The sequence below is a fragment of the Marmota marmota genome, unplaced genomic scaffold, assembly GCF_001458135.2.
Source record: "Marmota marmota marmota unplaced genomic scaffold, marMar, whole genome shotgun sequence".
Classification (NCBI taxonomy): domain Eukaryota; kingdom Metazoa; phylum Chordata; class Mammalia; order Rodentia; family Sciuridae; genus Marmota; species Marmota marmota.
Window position 1 is genome coordinate 20624351 of NW_026000196.1, and position 26861 is coordinate 20651211.

The window sequence follows — 26861 nt, forward strand, 5'->3', positions numbered from 1 at the left end:
GAACTAGCAAACACAGGGACAACTTGATTTTTTTTTTGCCCCCAATCTTTAGGGAATTACTGTCTCTCATTTAATGTTCAGTGTCTTGTTTACCCTATTTCATTTTTTTTCCTTTTCTTCTTTGTTTTTGGCAGGAGGGAAAACTCACTTTCTGACACTCTATTTTGGCTAGAAGCAGAGATTTCCTGTTGCTGTTTTTGAAACTTTTTATTTCAAAAAATATTTTAACATATGCAGCAGAAGACACATAATTTTAATGCATCTGTGTGCACTTATTTCTTAGTTTTAATAATAGTCAACTCAGAGCTAATCTGTTTCATTTTTTCTCTCACCAATTTCCCCATGCCTAGCATGGTATCATGATCATCATCATTTCATCCATCAATATTTCAGTATATACCTTTTTCTTAGCACTACCATGAAACTTATGATTCTTCTGCCTGAGTCTGCCAATTAGCTGGGATTATAGGTGTGAACTACCACACCTTGCTGAGATTATTAAGTGTTCAAATTTTCCAGATTATCTTAAAAATTTTCCCTTTTTACAATTCGAGCAAATCAGCAAACAAAATGCATACATTATCACTGTTTGGTAGAATTCTTCAGTCTTTTTAAAATCTATAGCAGGGGTTTGGCCAACTATGGCTCATAGGCTGGCTGCCTGTTATTGTGAATAAAGTTTTATTAGCACACAATTGCTTGGGCAGAAAGGACCTTAAAGGTAGAAGTTTTTCTTCTTCCTTCCTGGATCTCTCAAACCTAGCTCAGAGAACCCCCCTATGTGCCTGCTGACTGACAACATGATGGTTTTGCTTAAAGGAGCAGTTCTTTATAGGTAGCAACATCCCCTTTCCTGCTTAGTCAAAGAAAAATGTCTCAAACTGATTTCAGTGTGCACAGCAGCTTTTTATCTTCAAAAGTGTTTAACTATATAAGAACCTGAGTGTGAGCCACAATAATAGAGAATCTTTGGCCAGGGCTGCTGTTCTTTTGATCTTATCCTCTTCAACACCATTTAATGTGGTCCATGCATACAGTGCCCACTTGGGGCAGGTCATTTCCTGGGACTATGCTCAGGGTGACATTAAAAGGAACAGCACATACTTCCTTGGATATGACCAAGGATCCTTGAAAGAATAAGCACATTAGTGAAGCAAAGTGGGGGAACACACAGTGGGGACACAGGTAGTGGAGAAGATTCTACCTATGCATAGACATCAAGACTCTGTGAGGTATATGGCTGACTCTCTAGGGAGGAAGCATTTAATTCCAAGAAGCAGGATGGGGTAGACTTCTGAGAAAAGCCAATAAACTAGGCCAATGGCAGTACTTGGGTTACAGCTTTCTCTAACAGAAAGCAAATGAGAGAAATACGATCTACTTAATTGATCTTGGTGACAAAGGGAAACTCACCACAAATGTGTTCATGGGTCTAAGTTTGTTTTCAAGAGTAAACCCACTCAGTTATCTAAAGAGAGAATGTGTTCTCTTGAGGGGGACCAGGCCAGAGGAGGTATCTTAGAATTCTGATCATGAAGGGGCACTTGTTGTTTTGTTTTGCCATTTTATGTCAAAAATGTCCAGTCCTGGGATGAATGTATATCTCTTGGTAGAACATGTGCTTTGAATGTAAAAGGCCATGGTTTAAATCCCTGAAATTAAAAAAAAAAAAAAAGTCTTATGGCAGAGCTTTCCCCAGTGGGGACGGCAGAGTTGGAAAAACTGTCAGTGGTTTCCTTTTGGTATTTCTGTACCTGACAAGGTTGTCCCAGCTCCAGCTCAAAGTTTCTCTCTCCTAACTTTTGCTTAGGATTCAGTCACTAGACCACCTTTTTGTGGCCACTCATTAAAGAGAGGCTCGCCAAAGAAGGTCTCTAATCAAACAGACTTGAAAAGTTAGAACAGTGAATTTGGTAAAACAGTATCCTGTGCATAAAAGTGGGCAGATCTAGCTTGATCACAGAGAAAGACTGCATAGGTCACATATACATGGCATATGTGACCCTTGAGATGGATTTCTTTTTCATTTTAATTAGAAAAAAGTGAGCATTCACTGTCTATTTTTGTTTGTGTTTAAGTTAGTGTGGTTTGTAGGGCCAAAGCACCTGGGGCAGTGGTGGTAGACAGTGGCTCTCTAGGCAAAGGCCCTCCAGGCTCCTCTGATCACTGCTCTACCTTCAGATTTCATTTTGCCTACTCTGGTAGGTGCTCCATGGGACAAATGCACAGATTTGTTGCAGCTGGATCCCATGACCAGCTGTTAGGCTAATGTGAGAATTTAACTAAATATGTCTGTCCCTTAGTTGCCTTTACCTCTTTTTTCATTTCTTAGATGAACATTTGGAACATTATTAGAATTATTCAAGTCAGCAGCTGCTGTCCCCAAATTGTGGAAAGTTTTCAATGGCCCAATGTAAATGCTAGCAGTAGTACCTATCAAAATGGTGAGTGATTGGGAGTTGCCTCTCTGCGTTGAGCTAATCCAAGAAAATACACCATATGCAAATTTCTAAACCACACATTCTTCAAACCCAGGGGATCCAGAACTGGAAAAGAAGCGATATACTTCCTCATAAAGCACTGAGAATTTTTATTCTGAAATTGTCATCTCAATTGGTAAACATACATACATCTTAAGATACATGAATAGGCTTCCCATTTTTAAAAAAGTTTAACATATGGGGTTTTTCACTATGTTGCCCAAGCTGGCCCTGAACCCCTGGGCTTAAGTAATCCTCCTGCCTCAGACTCATGAGTAGATACCACATAGGTATCTACTGTTTCACTCAGGAATTTTTTTTCTATGGATAACAACATAAGTGAGTCATAGATTTGCTGGAAGGGTATCTTGGTAGAGCTGCAAGGTCTAAACTTCACAGTTATTACGAAAGCGTGAGCATTGCTTTTTCCTTAGGTAGAGAACTCACACTTTATAAACAACTCCTGTGTTTGGCTCCTACTCAAAAATCTTAACTACCTTTAATATGTGGGAAGTAGCCAGACAGTATCTGGCACATGAATGGTAGCTGTTAGTTCTAATTTCTGAATACATTTTGTAGTCTATAGGAGTATGATTTAATCTGAAAATAAAAGTTAATTAGACACATTATAAAAAGGCTAAGTAAACTATACCTTTGGTGATTAGTGAAACCTCTTTTGAGTTCATAAGGCATACAAAGCATGGTTAAGTTCCAGAACGGCAGTGGATACAAAGCCAAGTGGGAGGTGATATGGCTCTGCTGAAAGAACTTGGCCTTTAGAGACATGAGTCAGTTCAAATGCTGGTTTTGAACCTATAGCAGTGCATTTTGCTATATTCTGGCCATGCAACATTAGGGACTTTTCTGGGTCTCAGCTATTTTGCGTAATGCGATGTCTAACACGTTGGTTGCTTATTCATTGTGAGGATTAAATGAGACATTACATTTAAAAGGCTTAGTTTCTGACATTTAATAATGTCCCTATTATATATTTCATGAAGAGGTTGGAGAGACGAACTCAAGGGACCCAAATACAAAGAAATGATAAGGAGAGAAGAATGTTAATCACGCTGATTTGATCAGTGCTTGTTGTATGTGTGTGTTGAAAGTTCTCACTCTATCCCATTAATATGTACAATTATTAGTGGTTAATAAAAGTTCTTATAAAGGCTAACTACTGTTATCAGTGTTATGTTCTTGGCTTTAAGAACTTCTAATTTAATGAAGAAAATAAGCATGCAATTACTTATAAAAGAAGGCACAGCCAAATATATGGTACAATTGAAGTCCACAAAATTCAAAGAGATAACAAGTAATGACCAATTAACTCTAACTCTTTCTAGATATCTGGCTCACTCGCTTACTTTCGCAAACATTTTTTTTCTGCTCAGATTCCTTTTTTTAGGTGCTTTCCTGACAATCCTAATTTTAAATTGCACTCACACCCATACCCTCTACTTCTTCCCTTGAATTAGTTTACTCTGTAGCTCCAACCAGCAGGACACTATACACGGAAAAGAAGTTTTGTCTGGCTGCTCATTGCTGTATTCCCAGCAGCTAGGTCACTCTTTTGTGGGACCAGCACATGCTGGCTGGCACATAGTGTAGTCCCTTGTGTCTTGGAGCTCACAGTCCTACTTGGAGGAAGAGATGAATTTCAAAAGGGGAAAGAGTGTGTGTGGGGGATGTTAGTGGCACTAGCAAAGGGCTTAAGCAAAATCACATGGTAAATGGGATGGCGAATCTGGTGAAGGGATGAAGGGCCTCAGAGGGGGCTGAAGTGGAAAAGATGGAAAAGGGCCAGATGCTGAAGAGACTTAATTGGCAGGTAGAGGAGTTTATTCTGCAGGTGATTAAGGTTGCTATGGTTTGATTATGGTCTTTCCCTCTAAAATCATGTTGCAATTTGACTGCTGTTTGTGACAGTATCAGGAGGTGGGGCCTTTAAGAGGTGAGTAGGTTGTCTAGAAGGATTAATGCCTTTCATGCAAGAAGAGTTCTTGTTCTAGGGGTACTGGATCAGTTATCACAAGAGCAGATGGTTATGAAGCAAGACTATCCCTTATGTTTGGCCTCTTCTGTATATACCCATTCTCTTTCCACTTTTCTTTATATGACTACACAGCATATAGCCCTCACCAGAAGGTAAGCAGACATTGATGCCCTACTAGTGGACTTCTTGACTCCAGAACTGTGAGCCAAAGTGAACCTCTATTCCTTTTAAAATTACCTGGTCTCAGGTATTTGCTTATAACAACAGAAAATGTACTAAAATACAGACTTATAGGCTTTTGGGGAAGCAAATCCACCTGCTTTGATTTTGACTCAGGACCACATGGCAATGAAGCAATCAGGAGATAGGCAGGAACACCTTCTTCCAACTGGAAGCAGATCTGTGTTTACTTTCTGTCTTCATCTCTGAAACTTGCTCTTCTATCCTGTCTCTTTCTGCCAGATTTTTCATCAATCACGCTACTCTTTCTTCTCAATGGCCTCCATCTGTTTCCCTGTGATCCTCATCATTGTGGTGTTTTTTATTTATCTTTTGTTTTTATTATCTTGAAACAAATAAATAATACTCAAAAACATTACCAAAGTAATACTAAGAAGGCCTCTGTACCTTTTATCCAGCTTTAAACATCACTGCAATTTTTTTAATCCTTTTAGACACCTCTGCATTCTAAATCCCTACGTTATTTTTTATCTTCCCAGCACATCTTTTTGAGGCCTGTTTATGAAAATATTTCATAATTTACATCACTGGCTTACAGAGGAATCTTGAACCAAATAACATCATGCCTTAAAGAATCTGCCATACAGCTGTGACCACAGTCCTCTAGGTTGTCATAACAGAAGACAGGATTCAGTCCAGGCAAGATGGGCAAGAACACTACATCTTCTGTCCTACTGAATGCAGTCACAACAGTGGACAGAGTGCAGAATGCACTACGGGGCCCTCAGGAAATGAGTCCATGATGAGATAGATATCAACTCACTCCTTTTAGAATGACCATTATCAGCAAGTCAAAAGATAAGTGTGGTGGGGAGGTGAAGGAAAGGGAGCTACTGTTCACTGTTGGTGGGAATGTAAATTAGTTCAGCAATTATGGAAAACAGTATGGAGATTCCTCAATGAATTAAAAATAGAACTGCCATGCGATCTAGCAATCCCACTATTGGGTATATATCCAAAGAAAATAAAATCATTATGTTGAAGAGATATGCACTACCATGTTTATTGTAGCACCATTCACAATTGCCAAGATATGGAATTAACCCAAAGGTCTATCAACCAATGAAGAGATAAAGAAGATATCACCTATATACAAAACAGAATATTATTCATCCTTGAAAAAGGATGAAATACTGTCATGTTTGAGAGCATGGTTAAGCCTGGAGTCTATTATGTTAAGAGAAACAAGCCAGGCACAGAAAGACAGCATGTGACTTCATAAGTGGCATTTTGGAAAGTGGAACTCATGGATGTAGAAGTAGAATGGAGATCATTAGAGGCTGGGGGAACGTTATAGAGATACTGGTCAAAGAATACAAAATTGTAATTAGGAGGAATAAGTTTTAAGAGATCTACTGCATAGCATGGTGACTATAATTAATAGTGATATATTGTATTAAAAAGTGCTAAGAGAGTGAATGTTAAATGTTCTTGCCACCAAGTGATGAGATAATGCATATGCTAATTAGCTAGACTTAGCCATTCTATTATGCGTATACATAAATATTTTAAAATACGTTGTATATGACAAATACATTCAATTTTATCTGTCAATTTAAACATAAATATAAAAAGAAAAAAAAAGATTAACCCAGGCAGATGGAGGAAGAAGAACATCATTCAATGTGCCATCAAACTAATAGTGATTTATTGCATTTTTCCCTTCTCTATATGGACAAAACGTAGACTCAAATCCAGAAGTCAGCATTCATTGCAAGAGAAACCTTCCAGATCTGGTTCAGGTATCAAAAAAGGGGTCCCATTAAAACAAAAAAAGCATGGAAATCCCTCATTTATTTATTTTTCATTTTCCTTCTACATTTTTCTCAGTTCTCTGCACCTTAGAACTCAAGCAATTCTGTGACAGCAATGGGCAATGCTGTCTAAATACTAAAACTGGTTCTGTTTGAGAGCTTTCTCTCCTACCAGAGGCTCTGTGGTCACTGGAGGGTGGGTGAGCCTCACTGTTTTTTGTTTTTTTTTTTCCTCTCTGGCTTTTGCTGTTGGGCTTTACCATGTTAATAGTCGATTCAAGTATGCTAAGCAATAGGCAAGTAAAGCCCCAGTTATCCAAGCTGGCTGGAGGACTTGGAAAGTGGAGCCAGAGTCAGAGGATTATGATGGGAAAGACCAGTCCCTAAAGTTGTTTATGAACTCTTGGGTCTGTCCCAGAGCTGTAACCTACGGTTCTGCCGTAAACAGATTGAACAGACTTTGAATGTTGACAGACATGTCAAAGTCCCTGAGTGGCCACTAGGTGGCATACAAGTGAGATGGATCCAAATGGCATGTCTTGAAGACTTGCTGGGGAACCACAATCCACAGAACTGACCTGGGGAGATTATATTCTAGAGCAAGTATAACAATATTTTCTGTAAGAGCTTAACAACAATAAGAATCTCAAAACATAATTTTCAAAATGTCCCTAATACAATTTAAATTTCTTTACTATCCTAAAACAAAACAAAATCCCACGAAAGAACAACCAGAGAAATCTCAACGGCTATACTGGGATGAAACAGTATATAAAGTCTTAGCAAGGAAATAGGAGATATGAATAAGAGCCAAGTGGAAAGGTTAGAAATAAAACCATTTAACAATTAAAAAAATCACTGGATGGGTTCAATAACATAATGGAGATAAGGGAGGAAAGAGTTGATAAATTTATTAATAAACAAATAGAAACAATCTAAACAATATACAGAGAAAAGATCAGAAAAGGAAATGATTAGAGCCATAGGAACCTGTAGGACAGTAAGAAAAGGTCTATTATAACATCTGGGTCCAGAAGGAGAGGAGAATGTGTACAGCAGAAAAACATGATAAGAAATGACTGAAAGGTTGCTTTATTATTAGAAGACAATCACTGTCAGCTAGAATATTAACAGGTTTTAGGGGGAAAACATTTGACCCTATCAATTGATACAGAAAATGCAAAAGAATTCAACATCGTTTCATGATAAAACTCTCTGTAAACTAGAAATAGAGAGGAATTCAACCTCCCTACCAAGATCATGTACAAAATTGCCACATTCTACTTAATGATGGAAGATTGAATGCTTTCCCCTGAGATTAAGAAGGAAGCAAGGATGTTCTTTTTCACCATTTCTGTTAAACATTTTATTAGAAGTCCTAGTTAGTAAATGAAGTCTAGAAAAATAAAAAGGCATAGTGATTGGAAAAGAAGAAATAAAACTGCCCCTTATCTAGAGATAATGTGATTGTCAAGAAAATATCAAGGAATATGCAGGACAGGGGAGAGTTCTTAGAACAAATAATTGAGTAGTTTGGTTTTAGCAAGATTTTAGGATACAGCATCAACACATAAAAATAAACAATATTTCAGCTAGGTGTGGTGGTGCACACCTGTAATTCCAATGACCCAGGAGGCTGAGGCACAGGATTTCAAATCTGAGGCAGCTTAGCAAGACCCTGTCTCAAAATAAAACAAAATAAAAAGGGCAGGGGATGTGGCTAAGAGGTAAAGGGTCCCTGGGTTCAATTCCCAGAAACAGAAAAATAAAACAAATAAAATAAATAAATTATATTTTACTTACTAGCAACGAAAAATTTGAAGCTAAAACCTTTTTAAATTACACAAATTTCTCAATAAATAAGATGACTATATATAAATCTAACAAAACACATTTAGGTTCTAAATGCTAAAAACTATAAAATGTTGAGCAAGGAACTCAAAGAAGGCCAAATAAATAGAACACTATATCTCATGGATTGAGATAATTAGGATTGACTTACAGATTTAATATAATTCCAATCATAATTCCAGTAGGACATTTCATAGGGTAAGCTCTTCCTAAAATATGTATGGAAAGGCAAAGGAAAGGAATATTTAAAACATGTCTGAAAAAGAAATTGAATTTAGAAGAATCACATTACCTGATTTTAAGACTCATTACAAAGCTATAATCATCAAAATGGTGTTCTATTGGCAAAGAAATGACATTGATCAATGGAATACAACTGGTATCAAGAAATAGATTTTCACAGATATATTTCTTGGTTATTACTATTTCTATAATCTTGGTTGGTTTTGACAAATATGCAAAGACAATTCAATGGAGGATGCATAATATTTTCAATAAATGGTGTTTAAACTTCTGGACATTCATAAGCGTAAAAATGGATCTTGACCTAAATCTTGTGCATTCTACAAAAAGCAACTCACAATAGGTCACAGATCTAAATGTAAAACATAAAAGCATAAAACTTTCAAAAGACCACAAAGGAGAAAATCTTTATGACCTGGAATTATGCAAAGGTTCTTAGACATGCCACACAAAAGCATGATTCATAAAAGATAGAACTGGTAAGTTGGATTGCACCAAAATTAAAAGCCTTTGCTCTGCAAAAAAGCACTGTTAAAATAATGAAAAGACAAAGTACTGGGGAATGTATTTGACCAAATTACATGCCTGTACAAATATGTAATAATAAAGCCTGTTATGTATAATTATAATGTACTGAAATTATATTAATAAATAAAAAAGAATGAAAACTCAAATACACACTGAGAGAAAATGTTTTCAAGTCACATATCTGACTAATTATTTATACTCAATATTTAGGCTGCGCCTGATGGTGTGATCCCAGCATCTCGGGAGGCTGAAGAAGGAGGATCGCAAGTTCAAAGCCAGCCTCAGCAAAAGCAAGGCACTAAGCAACTCGGTGAGACCCTATCTCTAAATAAACTACAAAATAGGGCTAGGGATGTGGCTCAGTGGTCGAGTGCCCCGGAGTTCAATCCCTGGTACTACCAACAAAACAAACAAAAATACTCTGTATACTCAATATATAAAAAGAACTCTCAAAACTCAAGTATGAGAAAACAAACAACTCAATGTAGTAGCAGGCATAAAATTTGAACAGATGTTTTTTGAAAGAGAATTCACAGATGAAGATAATTACCTGAAAAAATTTCAACATCATTAATCAATTAGGGAAATGAAAATTAAAGCCATGAAGAAATATCATTGTACTCCTAATTAAAATGGCCAAAATTAACAAAAATAAAGAAACATCAAATGCCGGTGAATATGTGGAACACTGGACTTCTTGTACATTGCTGGTGGGAAATGCAAAATGGCTTAGCTACTCTGGAAAACAGTTCGGCAGTTTCCTATAAAGTTAAACATACCCTTACCATATGCACTGGTGATTCCACCCCTATGTAATTTAATCTAGGATAATTAAAATTATATTTGCAAGAAACCTGTTCTTAAATATTTATAGACACTCTAATCATATCTGCCCCCAACAGGAAACAACTGAAATGCCCTCAACACATGAATGAATAAACAACTGTGGTTCATGTCTAAAATGAACCACTTTCATTAATAAAAACCAACAAAGAGTTATGCTGAGTAAAAAGACGCTGGTTTCAAGAGATGAGGATCTGTGATTCCATGTATATGACATTCTTGAAAAGAGACAAAATTAGTGATAGGATACAGTACTGTGGCTACCAATGGATAAGGATGAGCCTTACTATAAAAGATAACAGGACATAGAATGTGGAGGTGGTGAAGGGGTATGGTGTCCTGACAGCTGTAGTAATCACACAAATCCAGGCATGTTAAAATTCATACAAATGAACACTAAGAAGTCAGTTTTTGTGTATCTTAATTTTAAAAATAAAGAAAAAGGAGATAATCACTCTTGCATCTCATTTAAGGCTGTCTAGAAACTAATATCAATTTAGTACTCGTTATGCCATCAGCAACTACAAGCATGATCTACCTCCACTATTTTTTGAGCATTTCCTACCTGCTGCTCACTCCTCCAGGCACTTTACATCATAACTTCTAATATGCACAATCACTCTTTAAGGTAGATTAGGCCCAACTTATAGGGGAAAAGAAATAAAACTAAGGTTAAGGGAAGTAAAATGATTTTCCCTACATCTCATAGCTGACAAGTGGCTGCATCTGGACTTGGACAAAGCTCTCATTGCTAACCTCATTCCCAAGCTCCTTCACGCTGCCACTCACTTAAATGAACAGAAGCAGTGGGAACCTGCAGGGGTTCATTATATAATATCAAGAGTGGGAAGTAAGAATCGCATTTTGACTCAGATATATCCACAAAGATTCTCTACACTTATTTCATCCCAAACCCTGAGTGTGTTTGAAATTATCAGAGCCTGAGAGAAATTTCAAAACTATAATATTGCCATTGTCATTTTCTCACAATCTTCTAAGAGGAGGTTCTTAATTTATAACAGGATTGAATGATTATCTCCATTTTTACAAATGTATAACAATTCATTTTTTTCTGTGAGTGACTGAAAGAATCACTGGGATTTACAATACTTGACTAAGTATTTACTAACTCTTCAAGTTGCAATTTATATACCTGAAACAAAGACTAATAATCTAAAAAGTTCCCTCCTCCCACAAATCTGACCATTTAGAGAAACGAAAACTGGCTCTTCCTACTTTACCTGGTTCCAACACCATCATTGTTACCTTTGTCAGGTAATGATACCAAAAAAAGAAAAAAAAAACTATAATAAGTAAATCTATTTTAGAGACAGACTTTAATTTTCAGTCTATTATAGTTATTGCTGAATAAATACCTGAAAGCATCATATATGTGAATAACACATTTTTTTTTTCATGTAGCAAATGATACAAAAAACATTGAAGATAAAGTTTAATTTCCTGCTTGTGAATTATTTCCAACCTACTTAATTGGCTACCAGGTGGCTTTTTTCACCAATAACTTTTGACTAAAACATTTTCATCTCTTCATATGTTAGATAATGTCAATCTTCATATGTTCTATCACTGGTTAGAAGGTAGTCAGGCCCCAGAGGATGGTGTGTGGGAGAAGGTCAGCTTACCTTCCAGCAGGTCTCTGGCCAGACCAGGTTCTGCCCCCGTGGACCGAACAAAGTCTGACAGGACTGCATCCATATCAAGCGTCATAGGATCATGTAGAAGTGCTGCCCAACACTCAGCCGAGGTGGGGTTTGGAAGCAGGCTAGAAACCATCCATCTGTATAAGAAATGGAGATGTGAGTGACCACACACACGGAGACCCAACAGAAAGAATGAAATGCTGCCCCTGGCATCTGTAGAGGTTTGAACTAGTTTGAGCCAACTCACTTATTCTTCATGCTAGATATTATATCATAAAAGTCAACTGAGATATCATTCCTCTGTACATACCATGTGAGAAGGTATGCGAGTTTGGATATTTGTGTCCCCCCAATTCATATGTTGAAACCTAACTGCAGTTGATGGTGTTAGAGGGTGGGGCCTTTTGGAGGTGATTAGGTCATGAGCATGGAAGTTTGATGATGGGATTATTGTTTAGAAAGAAGCCTAAAAGGGCTCGCTTGCCTCTTCCACATGTAAAGATGTTGGTCAGGAGAGCAGATGTGCTGGGTACCTTGATCTTGGACTTCCTAGCCTCCCAAACTGTGAGAAATAAATTTATGTTTTTGTTTTGTTTTGCATCACTGGGGACTGAACCCAATAACTAAACTACCACTGATATATACCTCCAGCCTTTAAAAATATTTTGTTTTAAGAAAGAGTCTCATTAAGTTGCTGAGGCTGGCTTCAAACTTAGGATCCTCTTGCCTCAGCATCCTGAGTAACTGGGATGGCAGATGTATGCCACTGTGCCCAGAAAATTTATGTTGTATATAGGCCTTTTAGTTTGTGATATTTTTGTTATAGCAGCCTGAACAGATTAAAGCCAGGGGTCATTATTAACTCTAGTGCCTCCAATCTTATATTCCTATCAATTACAATTACTGATGGGGAAAAAAGAGACTAGATTATTTAAAGAAAAAACAAGTGCCCAAGTACATGTAGGGAGATTAATTTGGAATAACTAGATTTCTGATCCTCTTTTCCCTGTCTTGCCTTTATCATTGTGCTGCCCCGCTTCCCTTAGCTCTTAACCGTTACTTGGCTACTAGGAGGCACTCTGTGTTTGTTAGCAGTTGACAAGAATACCAAACTTGCTGAAGATGACTACCTTCATATGCCAAAATATATGCCAACCCTCTAAGAGTTGTTAGATTCACAGTGATAATCTAACAAAATTCAAAAGGAAATCAGATTTCCTAAGTAGAGTCATCTTGGTCAGAGGAATTCAGTGGTCATCTAGGAGCTGGACCACTGGCTGATGGAGCAGATAGAAAGCAGCCATTACTCTGCATATGAAAGTGACTCTCATTAGTGAAGTAGTTTAGGGGCCATTGATGGGTCTCAGTCATGACTGATAAGTACAAATGCATCCAAATTTGTATAGATAAGGGGTCAGTACATTATGGCCTGTAGACCAAATGTGACCCTCCACCTGTTCTTATATGTAAAGTTTTATTGGGGCACAGCCATACTAATTGATTTATATAATGTCTGTGGCTGTTTTTGTTCATGGCTTAGTAAGGTATTTAAAATAGAGACCATAAGGCCCACATTACTGAAAATATTTTCTAGTTGAGCCTTTATAGAAAAAAATTTGCTTTTATTTTATAAGTAACCAGAACTTACTGACCCCAGTATATATGATGAAAATTTTATACTTAGCAAACATGTAATTGAATTTACACACTGTGTGATAAGTTTAAATCCCCTGCATTAATGAATGTGCTTTGTCCTCCTTTCATGATGACCACAGGGATGGGCATTGTTCAGTGGGGCAGGTTCTATGGCAGTTGCTAGGGTGTTAAAGCCAAGCACACTGGCCTAGTTTGAGCCCAGTTCTGTTCCTTATCAGCTGTGACATGGTCATTGGTGAGCTCTGGGCCCATCTGGGATTCAGTCAGAATGGAAGAAATAAAGTTATCTATGCTCAAACTCTTGAGGACTAAGTGTCTCAGGCAGGGAGGTCTATAACTGGAACTATCCATTGTTATTCACCACTTTGTACATGGTTCATACTTGGGTGTAAGTTTTTATTGGTATGGCTAAAAATGAATAAAATTGTTTGACCTGATGTATATAGTACCAATTAGGAAATTTCCTTCTTCCTTCTCTCCATGTACCGGAGCCTCGGCCTGGAGAGTTTTTTCTGTCAGTGCCACCTGTGGGACAAATCAGAGAATAATGGCATGTTATTCTCCTTACCCTGGAAAACTTTGCTTCTTGTCACAGGAGGCTACATCTGGGGTGGGGCCAACAGCTGGAGGCATGTCCTCTGCCTTCCCAGGTGCTACACGCACTTGCTGACCACATCTACCACATCTACTCCTCTGTATCTCATACTTAATGTAAAATAGAGGTGAAGGGTAGGCGTAAGATGAACGCTTTTGTGTGGCAAGGTTTCTGCTTTAAGACTTAATTCTTAAACCTAACGTCACCATGGCCATGATTTCAAATTCATGCCCTTTGAAGAGAGGGGAGGACAGTGGTCAATAAGGACCATCAGCCACCCTTGCCCTGCTGTGCCTCTTCAAAGTGCACTGCTGGGCCTTATGACCTACTCAGCAGGTCATACTTACTTAATCATACCATTAAGATATGATACCACATCAATACAGTTCAACTTAGCTATAGTGGTAAAATACGTAAACACGAAATATATTGGCCCAGAGCACATTCTCAATAAACATGAACTATTACTTATCTCTTATTCAACAGAGATTCTGGGACCACCCTCTCCATTCTAGAACTCCATTTAGAGCCAGGACTGCTGCTACCAGCCTTCTTAAGGCAGAAAGAAGGGGCCCACCTCTAACTGTGGCTCCAAATCATTGTGTCCATGCTGAATGGAGGTTCTTGCCTTCAATACCATAGTCTTTTCGGTACCTGAGTTCTTATTTTATAAGTAACCAGAACTTACTGAGCTGCTACTTTATTTAGGCCACTGTTATAGGGACTGTGATGGTCCCTTGGGCCTTCCCCAGGAGTTTCTAAGCAGAGAGAGACAGGTGCACACATAGGCACAGGCCTCTGAGACTGACTGTTAGATCTGGGAGACTATCAAGTAGAGGAGCTGTTCTAACCAAAGAGAGCAAAATTGAAGGACAGAGGTATATCAGGGTAAAGATGAAAATTGCCTCAGTTAATTTTCCATTAACTTCTGTTTCAGTGGAACCCAAGTAAAACATGCCTGTAATATTTTTGTCAGCAGATGTTACAATTGGAGTCTGGAAGGTACGAACTTGTGGTGAGTGGAGATTGAAACTGGAGATTAGGAGTAGAGGCTTGTGGTCTGACCACTGAAGACAGAGGAAGGCTAGGATGGGGATGAGTGCCTACCTAGGGCTACCCCAGAGCTGCAAGATGGGATAGACTGTATCTTGTATGTAACATCTCTTCTGATAGAGGGCCAGGAGCCTAAGGACTATTTTATTCTCTTTTCTATTCTCCAAGTTTCAGAATGCCTGGCACCCAGCAGGGTCAGGATCAAGGTAAGGCAAGCAAGGTACCTGCCACAGGTGCAAGGGGATGCAAAACCAGTCAGAAACCAAGATCAACAATATTTTAGTGCAATGTTTTTTGTTTTTTTTTAATGAGGGCAAATACATCCTTGAAGAACACAATATCAGCATTTTCAATGAAGGCATGATTTGCAAGACAGTTCTCCCTTTTGCCTCAGGCTCTGGAGGTCTGGCGAGCATTGGCACACATTCAGAATTGCTGACTGGTGCTTGGGAGGCAGGTTGAGGGAACATACATTATAGCTACAAAGACTGATGTTCAGAGGGAGCCAACTTTGGGTCAGGGTTGCACAGGTTAAGTGGGGAGCAGGAAACTCGTCTAGGTCTGTCTGATGATGCAGCCTATAGCACACAGACACAAAAGAGCAGAGAGAATAGATCTGAGGTTGAGCACCGGATTGGGAGTCAATGTCCTGACTGGGTGCAAATCTGCTACTGCAACCTTGCTGTATGACCTGGGCAAGTCCATGTCACTTCATGGAGCCTAGGTTTCCTCATCTGAATAATGAGGGTAAGAACACCCTTGTCTCTCAAAATTGCTGTAAGGAGGAAATAAAATTATATCAAAAGAAGATGCACTATTATTACTATTATTAACACAGATTTAAAATAATTTAATGTATTATTCTGGTATTGGGAATCTTCATTCTACTTCCATGTATGCATACATCTCTATGTGGAGGATAAAATGCGAAAAAGCGTCACAGATACCTAGATCTTGTCCTGCCTGGTGATGAAGACCACCCTGGTGAAGAATTGACAGATGTACAGACTCCCTCAGTGGGATTAACTGGTGGTCTCAACTCAGATCTATCTTTCCTTCTGTTCTTCTTTCCTTCCTTGGTACTGGGGATTGAACCCAGGGTTTACCACTGAGCTATATCCCCATTAAGCTATATCCCTAGTCCTTTTTGATTTTGTTTTTTAGTTGTTGATAGTCCTTTATTTATTTTACGTGATGCTGAGAATCAAACCGAGTGCCTCACACATGCCAGGCAATTGCGCTACCACTGAGCCCCAGCCCCAGCCCCCTAGTCCTTTTTACTTATTATTTGAGACAGGGCCTTGCTAAGTTTCTGAGGCTGGCCTTGAGCTTGTAAACCTCCTGCCTCAGCCTCTAAAATTGCTGGGATTACAGGTATGCACCACCTGATCCAGAAGATATCATCATTTTTCTTTCCAGGAGTCTGCTTGGTCCATCCTTTGTCAGCCACCATTGAGCTTTTGGACAAAGCAGCGACATAGGTTTTTGTGGATATCACATTAGCAAACTGCATCTTATAGGACATTTTCATGGTTCAGAGGAAAATTAAGAGAGCATTTCTATGAAGGGCATGAGTCTGGCTTTGCAAAGCATTCATATGCACAGGACATGTAGACATTTTCAAGGTGTATTCACATATATGACTTTAGTTGATGCCAACAAGCTAAAGATAGGTCCAAGAATAATTTTGGCTGCAACAAAGCAATTTTACCAGGAAATTCAGCCTAAAAAGCCTGAGAGGGCTTAAGAAGAGAGGGCTAGCAAGATCGCTACAGACGGGCTGGCCTGAAAAACAAACGTGGCCACAGAAGTATCTGGTGTGTAGATTACAGATCTTCCCATTGTTTCAGGAGCACTTTGCTTTTTAGTTTTCCTCTTGGTAAGACTAAGAACTTGATGTTCTTCAAATGCCTAGTATCATGTCTTTTTCAGGTACTGAGAAAGCTCTGGGAGCAATGGAGGGCACCTCCAGGGCACACTACTTAGGCCAAGGCTTAAAGGGAGGCCCCTTTGTGGGCACTGAATCCATTCCTCCTCTGGCACAGTAGATGCTATAGAGTGAGGCGTCTTCTAATCCAGGGGCCACAGCTGGGCCCTGTGTGGCTCTCAAAGCATACAGGGACACTGGATAGTTTAATTTACGTGAGAAAGTAAGTATTAAAAACTGTAAATACCACCTCAATTCCCCAAGCCCTACACACCTGAGCTTAGATTTTTTAGGCTGACAAGGAGAAGGCAGAATGTAGCAATGGTATATATTTAAAATTTTTTTCCAATAGAAAAAAATATGTATAAAAGTAGACTGAAAAATATGGATAAATACCAATGTACACATCACTCAGGTATGACAATTACTAACTTTAAGTCTTATTACTTCTCTACATCTAACCACTTCCTCCTCCCACAACATTCTGAAACAAATCCCAGACAACATATTACTTCATCCATAAATATTTTGATATATCTCTAAATGGCTCTTTAAAACAGAACCACAATACCATTATCACATTTACAAACTAATAATAATTATTCAATGCGATTATTATCCAGTGGGTAAATTTCCAATGATTTCAAATGTCATAAATTCATATGATTTTTGTTTTCCATCTGTTTGAACTAGAATTCAAATAAAAGCTACACATTATAATTGTATTTTGTAATCTGTTAGTTTTGCCTTATTTTTTTTCTATTTATTGAAAAACCTGATCATTTTTCTTGTAGCATTTTCCACTATCTTACTTTTACTGATTATTCCAATTGCATCCTGTGGTCTCTGTACTTCATTCAAATTAGTACTCAAATACAGAGAATTGATCAGATTTGGGTTCAGTTTTGTGCAAATTTTGGTGCTGTCTCTTTTCAGCAGGTAAAATTGAATGCCTATTTTTTTCTGTAATGGTAGCATCCACTGATGATCATTGCCTAGAGCAGTAATTAATTCAATATGGTTGCACGTACTGGCAGTCAAATTCATTCTTTCCTTCTTCAATTGTTACTTGGAATTCTTAAATAAAAGAGAAGTTCCATTAATCTACTGTTTGTTCAACTAGTGATAGATTTCAAATAGAAAGGTAACATAAATGCTTTGTTTACCACTTCTCAACCCTTTTTATTAGATGATATGGTTTGCTAGTTTCCTTATGATATTCTTTATCTTCCATTTTAAATATAATTTTGAGTTGCAGAGCACTTGCTTAGCATATACAAAGTCCTTAGTTTAGTCTCTTGCACCTACATCATGACAACAAAAAAATCATTTTGCATTCTTGGATTTGAACATATTTGATGCATTTCAATCAACTCAACATAAATGCAGATATCATCTGATACTCAATTTCTACTAATTTTGGTCACTGAGAGCTTGTTCAAGTTGTCTCTGGGCTCCTATGACCCTGGTATAGCTGACAAGGGAAGTTTTTTTAAGGTTCCTCTTGCTCATTTATTGCTCCAAATATGGAATATGATATCTTTCAATGGAACTAAGAGGACTTTTTTTAACTTAAAAAATTTTTAATACCTCATAGCAGTATATCTATTGGTACTGGGTTAGCTATCATTTTTAGAACTTTTTAGTGGACAGAGTTATAAAATTTTTATTTTAATACTAAATACATCTTGGGTTCATTCTAATATTTCCAATTCAAATGGAAGACTTCAGAGTTTTCACTTAATCTCATTTAAATTTCATATGAACCTCCTATCCCCACTTCTAATCCAGTTTGAAATAACATCAAGAATGATGGAATATCACCCAATTACTCATTCATTTGTATCCTATGATATATCTATATCTTTATCTAGATATATATTATATAAACATACCAGGATTTCAGAATAATAATGAAATACTAAGAACAGCACAATGGTCTCTGCAAACAGTTTAGTTTGTTGCTATAAACATAGCATTATTTTTTTTGGTCTTAGGTCTATCCCATTAGGGATGAACAAACTGCTGCATTTAAAAAATCACTTTGAGTAGTTCTCTCCCTGTGGCTATACCACCAACTGGAAATGCATTTACATTCACTTGCTTCATCTTACTGTTATTTAAAAGACTGCCTTTTGACAATGATTTTGTTTTATAGCTTTGTAAAATAGATTTCTACTTAAACCTCAAAATCAAGGTTTACTCAGGAAGTCTGACTTCTAACCTGTCCCTTCTGCTCTATTCCCTTTTATGTTTAGTTATATGACTTACCTCCTTTTTAAATTTTAAGTGGATTTAAGAATTTCACATAGCATCCTCCACTGCTTGGATAAATGATACCATCTATAAGCACTTTTTTCCCACCTTGCTTTGCTACTTTACAGTACTTCCTCTAGATCAGTATGTACCGTATCAAGTGATCATCTGTACTCATTATACCTTCTATTAAACAAAAGGCTGTAATCCACACAGATGTTCATCAACAGAGAACTGATCACAGCTCCGTGAAATGAGGATTTCTTGCGTAAAAGCTTTCCATACTTTTTCAGTGTATCTTTGGCATAGAGTCCTAAAAGTAAGACTGGCAGAAAAGGTAATGCTAGTGTCATTTTGCTAAATTCTGGCAGTGTCCTCCATAGAGACTTTACCAGTTTTCGTCGCCAACAGCAATGTAGGAAATGTAGTTTATGTTTTGCCATAACCTCAACTACAGAATGTGTTGTTGATCTTCTGGATTTTTGGCAATCTCAGAGGTTAGAAACCATTATCTTACTGTAGTTTTTTTTTTTTTAAATCTGCATTTCTCTTACTACATCTTAAAACAAGTATCTTCTCACACGGCTAAGATTCACTATCATTACATTTTCTGTAAACTATCCATTTCTTCTAGTCCATTTCCTCTGTTTGAATATGGTTTTAGTCTTTATTTTTTCCTACCATAATTAGCTCATTATGTATTAAAGACAAAAATCATTCTTCTTTGCTATGCATTGAAAACGCTTTCTATATTTTGACATTTGTCATTTTCCTTTGCTTTCAGTGTCTTTTTCCTTCCAATAAAAATAAAATTATATTGAGAGTGGGGAGGAATGAATACATGGAACACTGAGGATTTTTAGGGACGTAGAACTGTTCTATATAATAATATAATGGTTATACATTTGTTCAAACTGGCAAAATATACAATACCAAGGGTGAATGCCAATGTAAACAATGGACTTTGTGTGATTATAATGTGTTAATGTAGGTTCATCAATTGTAATAAATGAACATTTTGATGTGGGTTGTTGATAGTGTGGCAGTTTGAGGAGTTACAGAATACATGCAAAATCTATGTACCTTCCAGTCAATTTTTAATTTTGTAGTAGTGGGAGTTGAACAGAGGGCCTTGCACAAGCTAGGCAAGTGCTCTACCATTGAGCTACATCCCCTGCTTCTTTCTACTCTATTTTGCTGTGAACCTAAAATTGTTCTAAATATAAAATGTCTATTAAGATAGCTTATAAATGCTTATATATCTTTTTCCTTAATGGTTCTGGATTTTGAGCCTTAATTTAAAAAATTGTCTCAATTGTCAGGTTATAGAGAGTTTCACCCATATTTCCTTCTACCAATTCAATGGTTTCATTTTTTAAAAACACTTAAAGCTCTAATGCAGTTGAAATTAATCCTGTTGCATGATGTGAGAAATGGATCTAATTTTATAATTTTCCCTATATTGCTCTAGCTATTCTAACACCACTTAGGAAAAAGAACATCAGTGGGTAAGCCTCACTGATTTGAGATGCTTCCATCATTATATGATACATTTGCATATGCAATTGGTCTATTTCTGTATTTGCTTATGCCAAGGTATTTGTAAAAGGTATCTTTTTTCTTATTATGTGTGTCAACTTGTTATTGTATTTACAAGCAAAGCTGTTGATTTCTCTGTTAAATTTACATTCTGCTGTTTTACTAAAGTCTTACTATATTTAGCAATTTTTTTCCATAGGGTTTTTTTTTTTTTTGGTTTGTTTTGTTTTGTTTTTCCAGAGATACACCATCATAGCAAATGCAAATAGGGATTGTGTTAACATTTCATCTTCAATTCTTCAGCCTCTACTTTTTTGTTTCTGATTTCATTGATTCATGCTTCCTTTAATATGATTTTAAACATTTTTAGAGGTAATGGGCATTTTGCTCCAAACTTCAGTGAGAAAAACTTTAGTGTTTCAATATCAATGTGACAAGATGCTGGCTGCTGGATTTTGATCTACACACACGTGTATACACACATTTAAAAGGTATCCATAAGTTGCCAGGCATAGTGGCACATGCCTGTAAACCCATTGACTCAGGAGGCTGAGGCAGGAGAATCACAAGTTCTAAAGCCAGCCTCAGCAACTTAGCAAGGCTCTAAGCAACTTAATGAGACCCTCTCTTAAAATAAAAAGTAAGAAGGCCTGGAGATGTACTCAGTGGTTAAGCACCCCTGGGTTCAATCCCTGGTATCACCTTTGGCCCCCCAAAAACAGTATCCATAAATTTCTTTTTTGGGTGGTTTTATAATAGATGGATACTATCTTTCATACTTTTTTTTTCTCTTTTTATTTGGGGGAGGCACCAGAGGTTGAACTCAGGGGCACTTGACCACTGAGCTACATCCCCAGCCCTATTCTGTATTTTATTTAGAGACAGAGTCTCACTGAGTTGCTTAGCACCTCGCTTAAGGCTGGCTTTGAATACAGGATTCTCCTACCTCAGCTTCCTGAGCTGCTGGGATCACAGGCACATGCCACTGCACCCAGGAATTTTTTCTCTTAAGATTTATTAATATGATGAATTCTAGTAATGATATTCCTATTATTGTACCTCATTCATATTTCTGGAATAAATACCCTTAAATCATTCATTGGTGTTTCTTTTTATATGCTTTTAAATTCAATTTGTTATTTTATTTTTTTTAATTATAGGTGGACACAAAATCTTTATTTTGTTTGTTATTTTTATGTGATGCTGAGGATCAAATCCAGTGCTTCACATGTGCTAGGCAAGTGCTCTGCCACTGAGCCACAATCCCAGCCCCAGTCTGTTAATTTTTATATAAGATTTTTACATTGACATAATGAATTAGATTGATTAATGGTTTTTATTTTTATGTGCAACAATCAACATTATATACCTAAAATAAAATTCAATTTTTTTTTCCTTTTCAATACTCTGCAGTGTTCTAAGTAGCGCTGGGGTCATATGCTATTTGAAGGTTTAACAGATTTCCTCTGTGAATCAATCTGTTCTTGTGCTTCTTTTGTGGCTATCTCTTTTACAGTTTTCTCTATTTTTTCCCCTATGGTAATTACTCTTTTTAGATTTTCTATCTCCGTAGGATTCAAATTTATTAGATTATATTTTCCTAGAGATTTATTCATTTTATCTTGGTGTTCAATTTTATTTGAATGGAGTTAAATAATGAAATGTTTCCATAGGCCTAAATCTTCTCTATGTTGAAATGAGGAAAACAAGTACTATTTGCAAAGTATTCACAACAACACTGACCATGCTAAGTGTTTTATGAATAAGTTACCTGTCATTCAGATAAGAGGTGCACAGTTTTATTCATTTAACTGAAGTCCAGAGATGCCATTGGCAGAGATAGTATTCCTACCTAGTCCTATTTTGATCCAAAGGTCACCATTCTGCCATCCACACAATGCCATTCATTATAAATGGAACAGGGCATCTTCACAAAATTTTGAAGCAAAAAGCATCCGATGCTTTGAAATACCTCATATACATAGATGCATGATGGGAAGCAAAACATTTTCTTAGTTGGCACTTGATTACACCTTTCATGATTTTATCTTAAGTATGAAAAAGTAGAGGGAATGTCTCTTAAAATTTATATCTTTGGGAGTAGTGCAGGATCCACTGAGGTTTTCACTTGTATGCACTGAAATGATATATTAAGCAATGATATATAAAATTCTTCAAGGGTTCATAATATGAGAGCAGATGTAGAGCTGGGATACAGTCATTAGCTCAGATCCCCAAAGATCTAAAGACTACTCTTTCTATACGATTTCCTGTCTTGAACTCATATAAAGACTAGACAATTCTTAAAGAATACATAAGGAATGATAATCTTAATTCTAAAGAATTACTTAAATCTGGAAATGAATTTTGTAAGGCCAGGAAACATGGCGACACCTCCTGACTCATGAAGAAACATGACTTTGCAACTGTGTACATGTCCACATCTTGAAATGATCACGTTCCAAGGGAACCTGAGTGTCAGAGGCATTATCTCATGCTTGAAAATCTGCAGTAGAGCTTCCCTGCACAATGCTAAACCTCTAGCATGGGATGCATGTAAGATTCCCTTGCTTTCAAAGATTTATGATTTTATTCTCCAGGTTTATAAATCTAGCTGTTACACTGGCATAAAATATGTGTCTATGTAGACTAATGTGCCCTAAACAAGTGTTTAAAAATTACAAACAACTCAATAAAAGGTTGATACCTCTAATATTGATTTCAGTCATTTCATTCAGCATTTTATCTGGGTAAAGAAATATTCTGTACAAAGAAAAATACATAGCCTCCTATTGCCATTGTGATGGGTGAGGGAAGACACCTTGAACCTTGAGCCCTGAGCTGCTGCCCTCAACCTGCTTGCTCCTTCCCTCTCTGAGGGCTTCTTTGGAGGGTGGAGTTCACATATTTGTCTTGTTACCACGTTGAAATATACCAGATGCTAAACACAAATGCTGAGTGAATGAACAAAAGGAAAATGAAAACCTTAAGCTGAACTTTCTTCTCTATTCTGTTGCACAGATATGAAAATCACCATAATTTAAAATTCAACTCAGATCAGAATAAATATAATGTTGTTTACAAGCAAATTCATAATTCAAGAACAGTACAGTTCCCTTTGCTTGGCAAAATGAATGAAAGAAGGATGAAGATAAGATGAGTTTTTTTTTTTTCTTTTTTTTTTAGTTTTGCAGAGCTGGGGAATAAATTCCAAGGCCTTGTGTATGTCAGGGAAATCCACCACTGAGCTACACCCTTGACCCAAGAGGAGTTTTTGAGGATTTAGGTAGTCTGAAAAAAGCATATTCTGGGCTGAAAAACAACACAGAAGCAAACAGCACAAAGACCCTTATATATCCAGGAGAGCCAGAGGCTATGAAGGCTGTGGAGAAAGACTAGGGTCAACCATCTGGACTGTCACAGTGAGTAGACTTGACCATATCACAGGCCAATGAGAGTTTCTGAGGATAGAAACATGAATGACAGGTGCTTTAGGAAAATGAACAAAGATACAAAAACTTGGTAATAGTGTGAAATATTTACCCAGAAGATGTAAAAATACCAGAAGGTACCCACAATTTTAAGTGTTTCCCACCCTCCACCTGACAGCCTACTGCTGACAGAATCTTGTTCATCAGGGGGCAGTAGAGGCTCTGGATTCTACACAAGACAGACAGTATTCCTGGCACCTGGGATGTCAGTCAAAACTGGATGGTGGTAGTTTCATTTCCCTGGGCCTGCGATTCACCTGTCTGGACATGTCTGGGCTAAATGATCCAGTTTACCTTACCCAGTTAACTGGGTCTGGGTTATGAGAAAGCATTTGCTTCCTTAATAGAAAGGGAAACACTTAACTGGAATAGCTCTTTCCCATGTTGCTTTTCTATCACTTTTTTTCTGTTTTAAGCAAGGGAATAATATCTGCAAGTATACTCACTATACTGGGGCTATGAAGCAATCGGACAAAACCCACCAAAGGCTGGATGGAGTAGAAACACCATCCCTGCGGGTATCATTGAGAATGTGTGTCAGTCTTAGACAAACCACCTTTGGAATTTTATTACAGTTTTCATAAAAACATCTATTTGTTCAAGTTGATTAAGTCAAACATTATGTCTAATGAATAGATAAAAGAATGATTCAGAGGCTAAAACTAGAAAAGAAACAACAGAGGAAAAGAAAATTGAAGGCAAGCGTCATTTTTCACAGATGTAAAACTTAAAAGATGAGAAATTGCATCTAAACTGGAGAAAAAAACATAGAAAGACAAAGAAGGGCCCTGGAGCTGTCTTGTCTTGAGTCCTTGATTAAAGGGGGCTGTGAGGTGGAAGAAGGTGAGTGCATGGGAATTTCTGGAGATGCAAAATCGACTTTGGAATGCCTATCTTCAGACTCGCATGACAGAGAAATATATTTTCCTCTTACCAAATCCTCTATTATTTCCTTTCTCTGTAACAGCCAAACATATTTCTAATGGAAACATATAATATTAACATATATTATATATTTGCTGTTAAATGCAAATAGAAAAAACCACATGATGATCTTAAAAAAGGCTAAAAAACTCCACCCTAGCATATTATACCAACTCAACCTGGAATAGGGGGAACTTTCTTTAATTTACTAAAGGGTATTGATCCCAAACTAAGAGGAATGATCAGATCTAATAATGACAATTTTTAGAAGTACTTCCATTGAAGTGCAGAACAGGTACATGACTAAGTACTAATACTAAGTACTAATACAAGAAAATTTTTAAATGGCTAGAACAGGTCAACATACAAAAATCAATACTTTTCCTATATACCAATTAGCCAATGAAGCATTTTAAATAAACAATGAAAATGATCCATTTTATAGTAGCCAATACCAAAATAGTATTCATTCTATGAACCAACTAAGGAAAACAAAAAAATAAGACATTTTTATTTTGTTCTTTTGCAGAAAACGATCAACCTTCATTTAAAAAGACAATTTAAATATATGGGTTGGAAGATTGTATTTTAGGTTTTTTGTTTTGCTTTTTTTTTTCAGTATTGGAGACTGAACCTAGGATCCTGTGCATGCTAGGCAAGTGCTCTACCACTGAGGTATATCCTCAGCCCAGAAGATTGTATGAATAACAAAATGGATGCAGAAGTCATCCTTCCACACATCAGACACAAAAACACTGTTATTAAAGCAGTGGTACAGGGAAAGAAAGTCAGACCAATGTGGGAGAAGGGGAAAACAGATTCTGTGTGTGTGTGTGTGTGTGTGTGTGTGTGTGTGTGAGAGAGAGAGAGAGAGAGAGAGAGAGAGAGAGAGAGAGAGAGACTGACTCTGACTCTGATTCACCCCACTGATTGGTCTAAGTAAATTGAGATGTTTTGGATCTCTGCTTTGTCAGTTTTTCTTACAGCTAAAAGTATCCATGTGACCAGTTCTCCTTCCACAATTCCCTAAAATTTAAGAGGAAATCTGCCAGGCTACTTTTAGCAAATATTTTTGCTTTCCTAATAAAAGGTGCATACATAGAATCCTCCCATTTCTCCCCAGTCTCTACTTGAAGTGATGCAACATGAGAAGCTACAACAGCTTGTGACCATGAGGGCAACATCAAGAGAACATCAAAGATGCTGCCCTGATACCACTGAGCAGTAAGCTCAACTACAGCACTGACTCAAGACCATTGTGCAAAAATAAACTTATCTTCAACTTATCTTGAAGCCCCTGGTGCTCCACTCTTTTGTCACTCAAAGCCAAGAGCATTGTTTACTGACAGAATGATAAATGTGGAAAATCCCAAATTGATACGAATCCAATGGGGGAAAGGAGTATACTATAAAATAAATTGGCAGTCCATGTGGAAAAATGAAGTTGAATTCCCTATATAACACCAACCAATAAATTCCACAGAAATTCAATAAGAAATAAAACAATTTCTTATCTATTAAATAAGAAGTAAAACTATAAGTGTGTCAGAAGAGAAAAGTATAGTTGATCATGTTTACAACCTGGAGATCAGAAAGCCCACTGAAGGCCTTGCCTGATGTGATTCATAGCCCTTTCTTTTACATTTCTAGATTATACTTCCTGGACTCTTGTGCAGTTGGCTGTGGCCATGTGGCTAAGTTCTTGGTCAGAAGAAGGTGATGTAGAAGTAATTTGGGCCATTTGGAGGCCTGGCCCTGAACTTTCCCCTGCATCCCAACTTCTCTCTGATCTCTCTCTCTCTCTCTCTCTCTCTCTCTCTCTTGTTG

The 26861-nt window shown here is 37.3% G+C and overlaps 1 protein-coding gene across 1 annotated transcript in view; it reads right to left on the minus strand.

The window, feature by feature from the left end:
* Otud7a (OTU deubiquitinase 7A) overlaps positions 1-26861 on the minus strand; it is a 332254-nt gene that overhangs the window by 125653 nt on the left and 179740 nt on the right. Inside the window, 2 exon segments of the mRNA XM_048790148.1 lie at positions 11576-11730; positions 13683-13774. Of these exon segments, the coding sequence (XP_048646105.1) occupies positions 11576-11726 (151 nt within the window). The 5' untranslated portion in view covers positions 11727-11730; positions 13683-13774.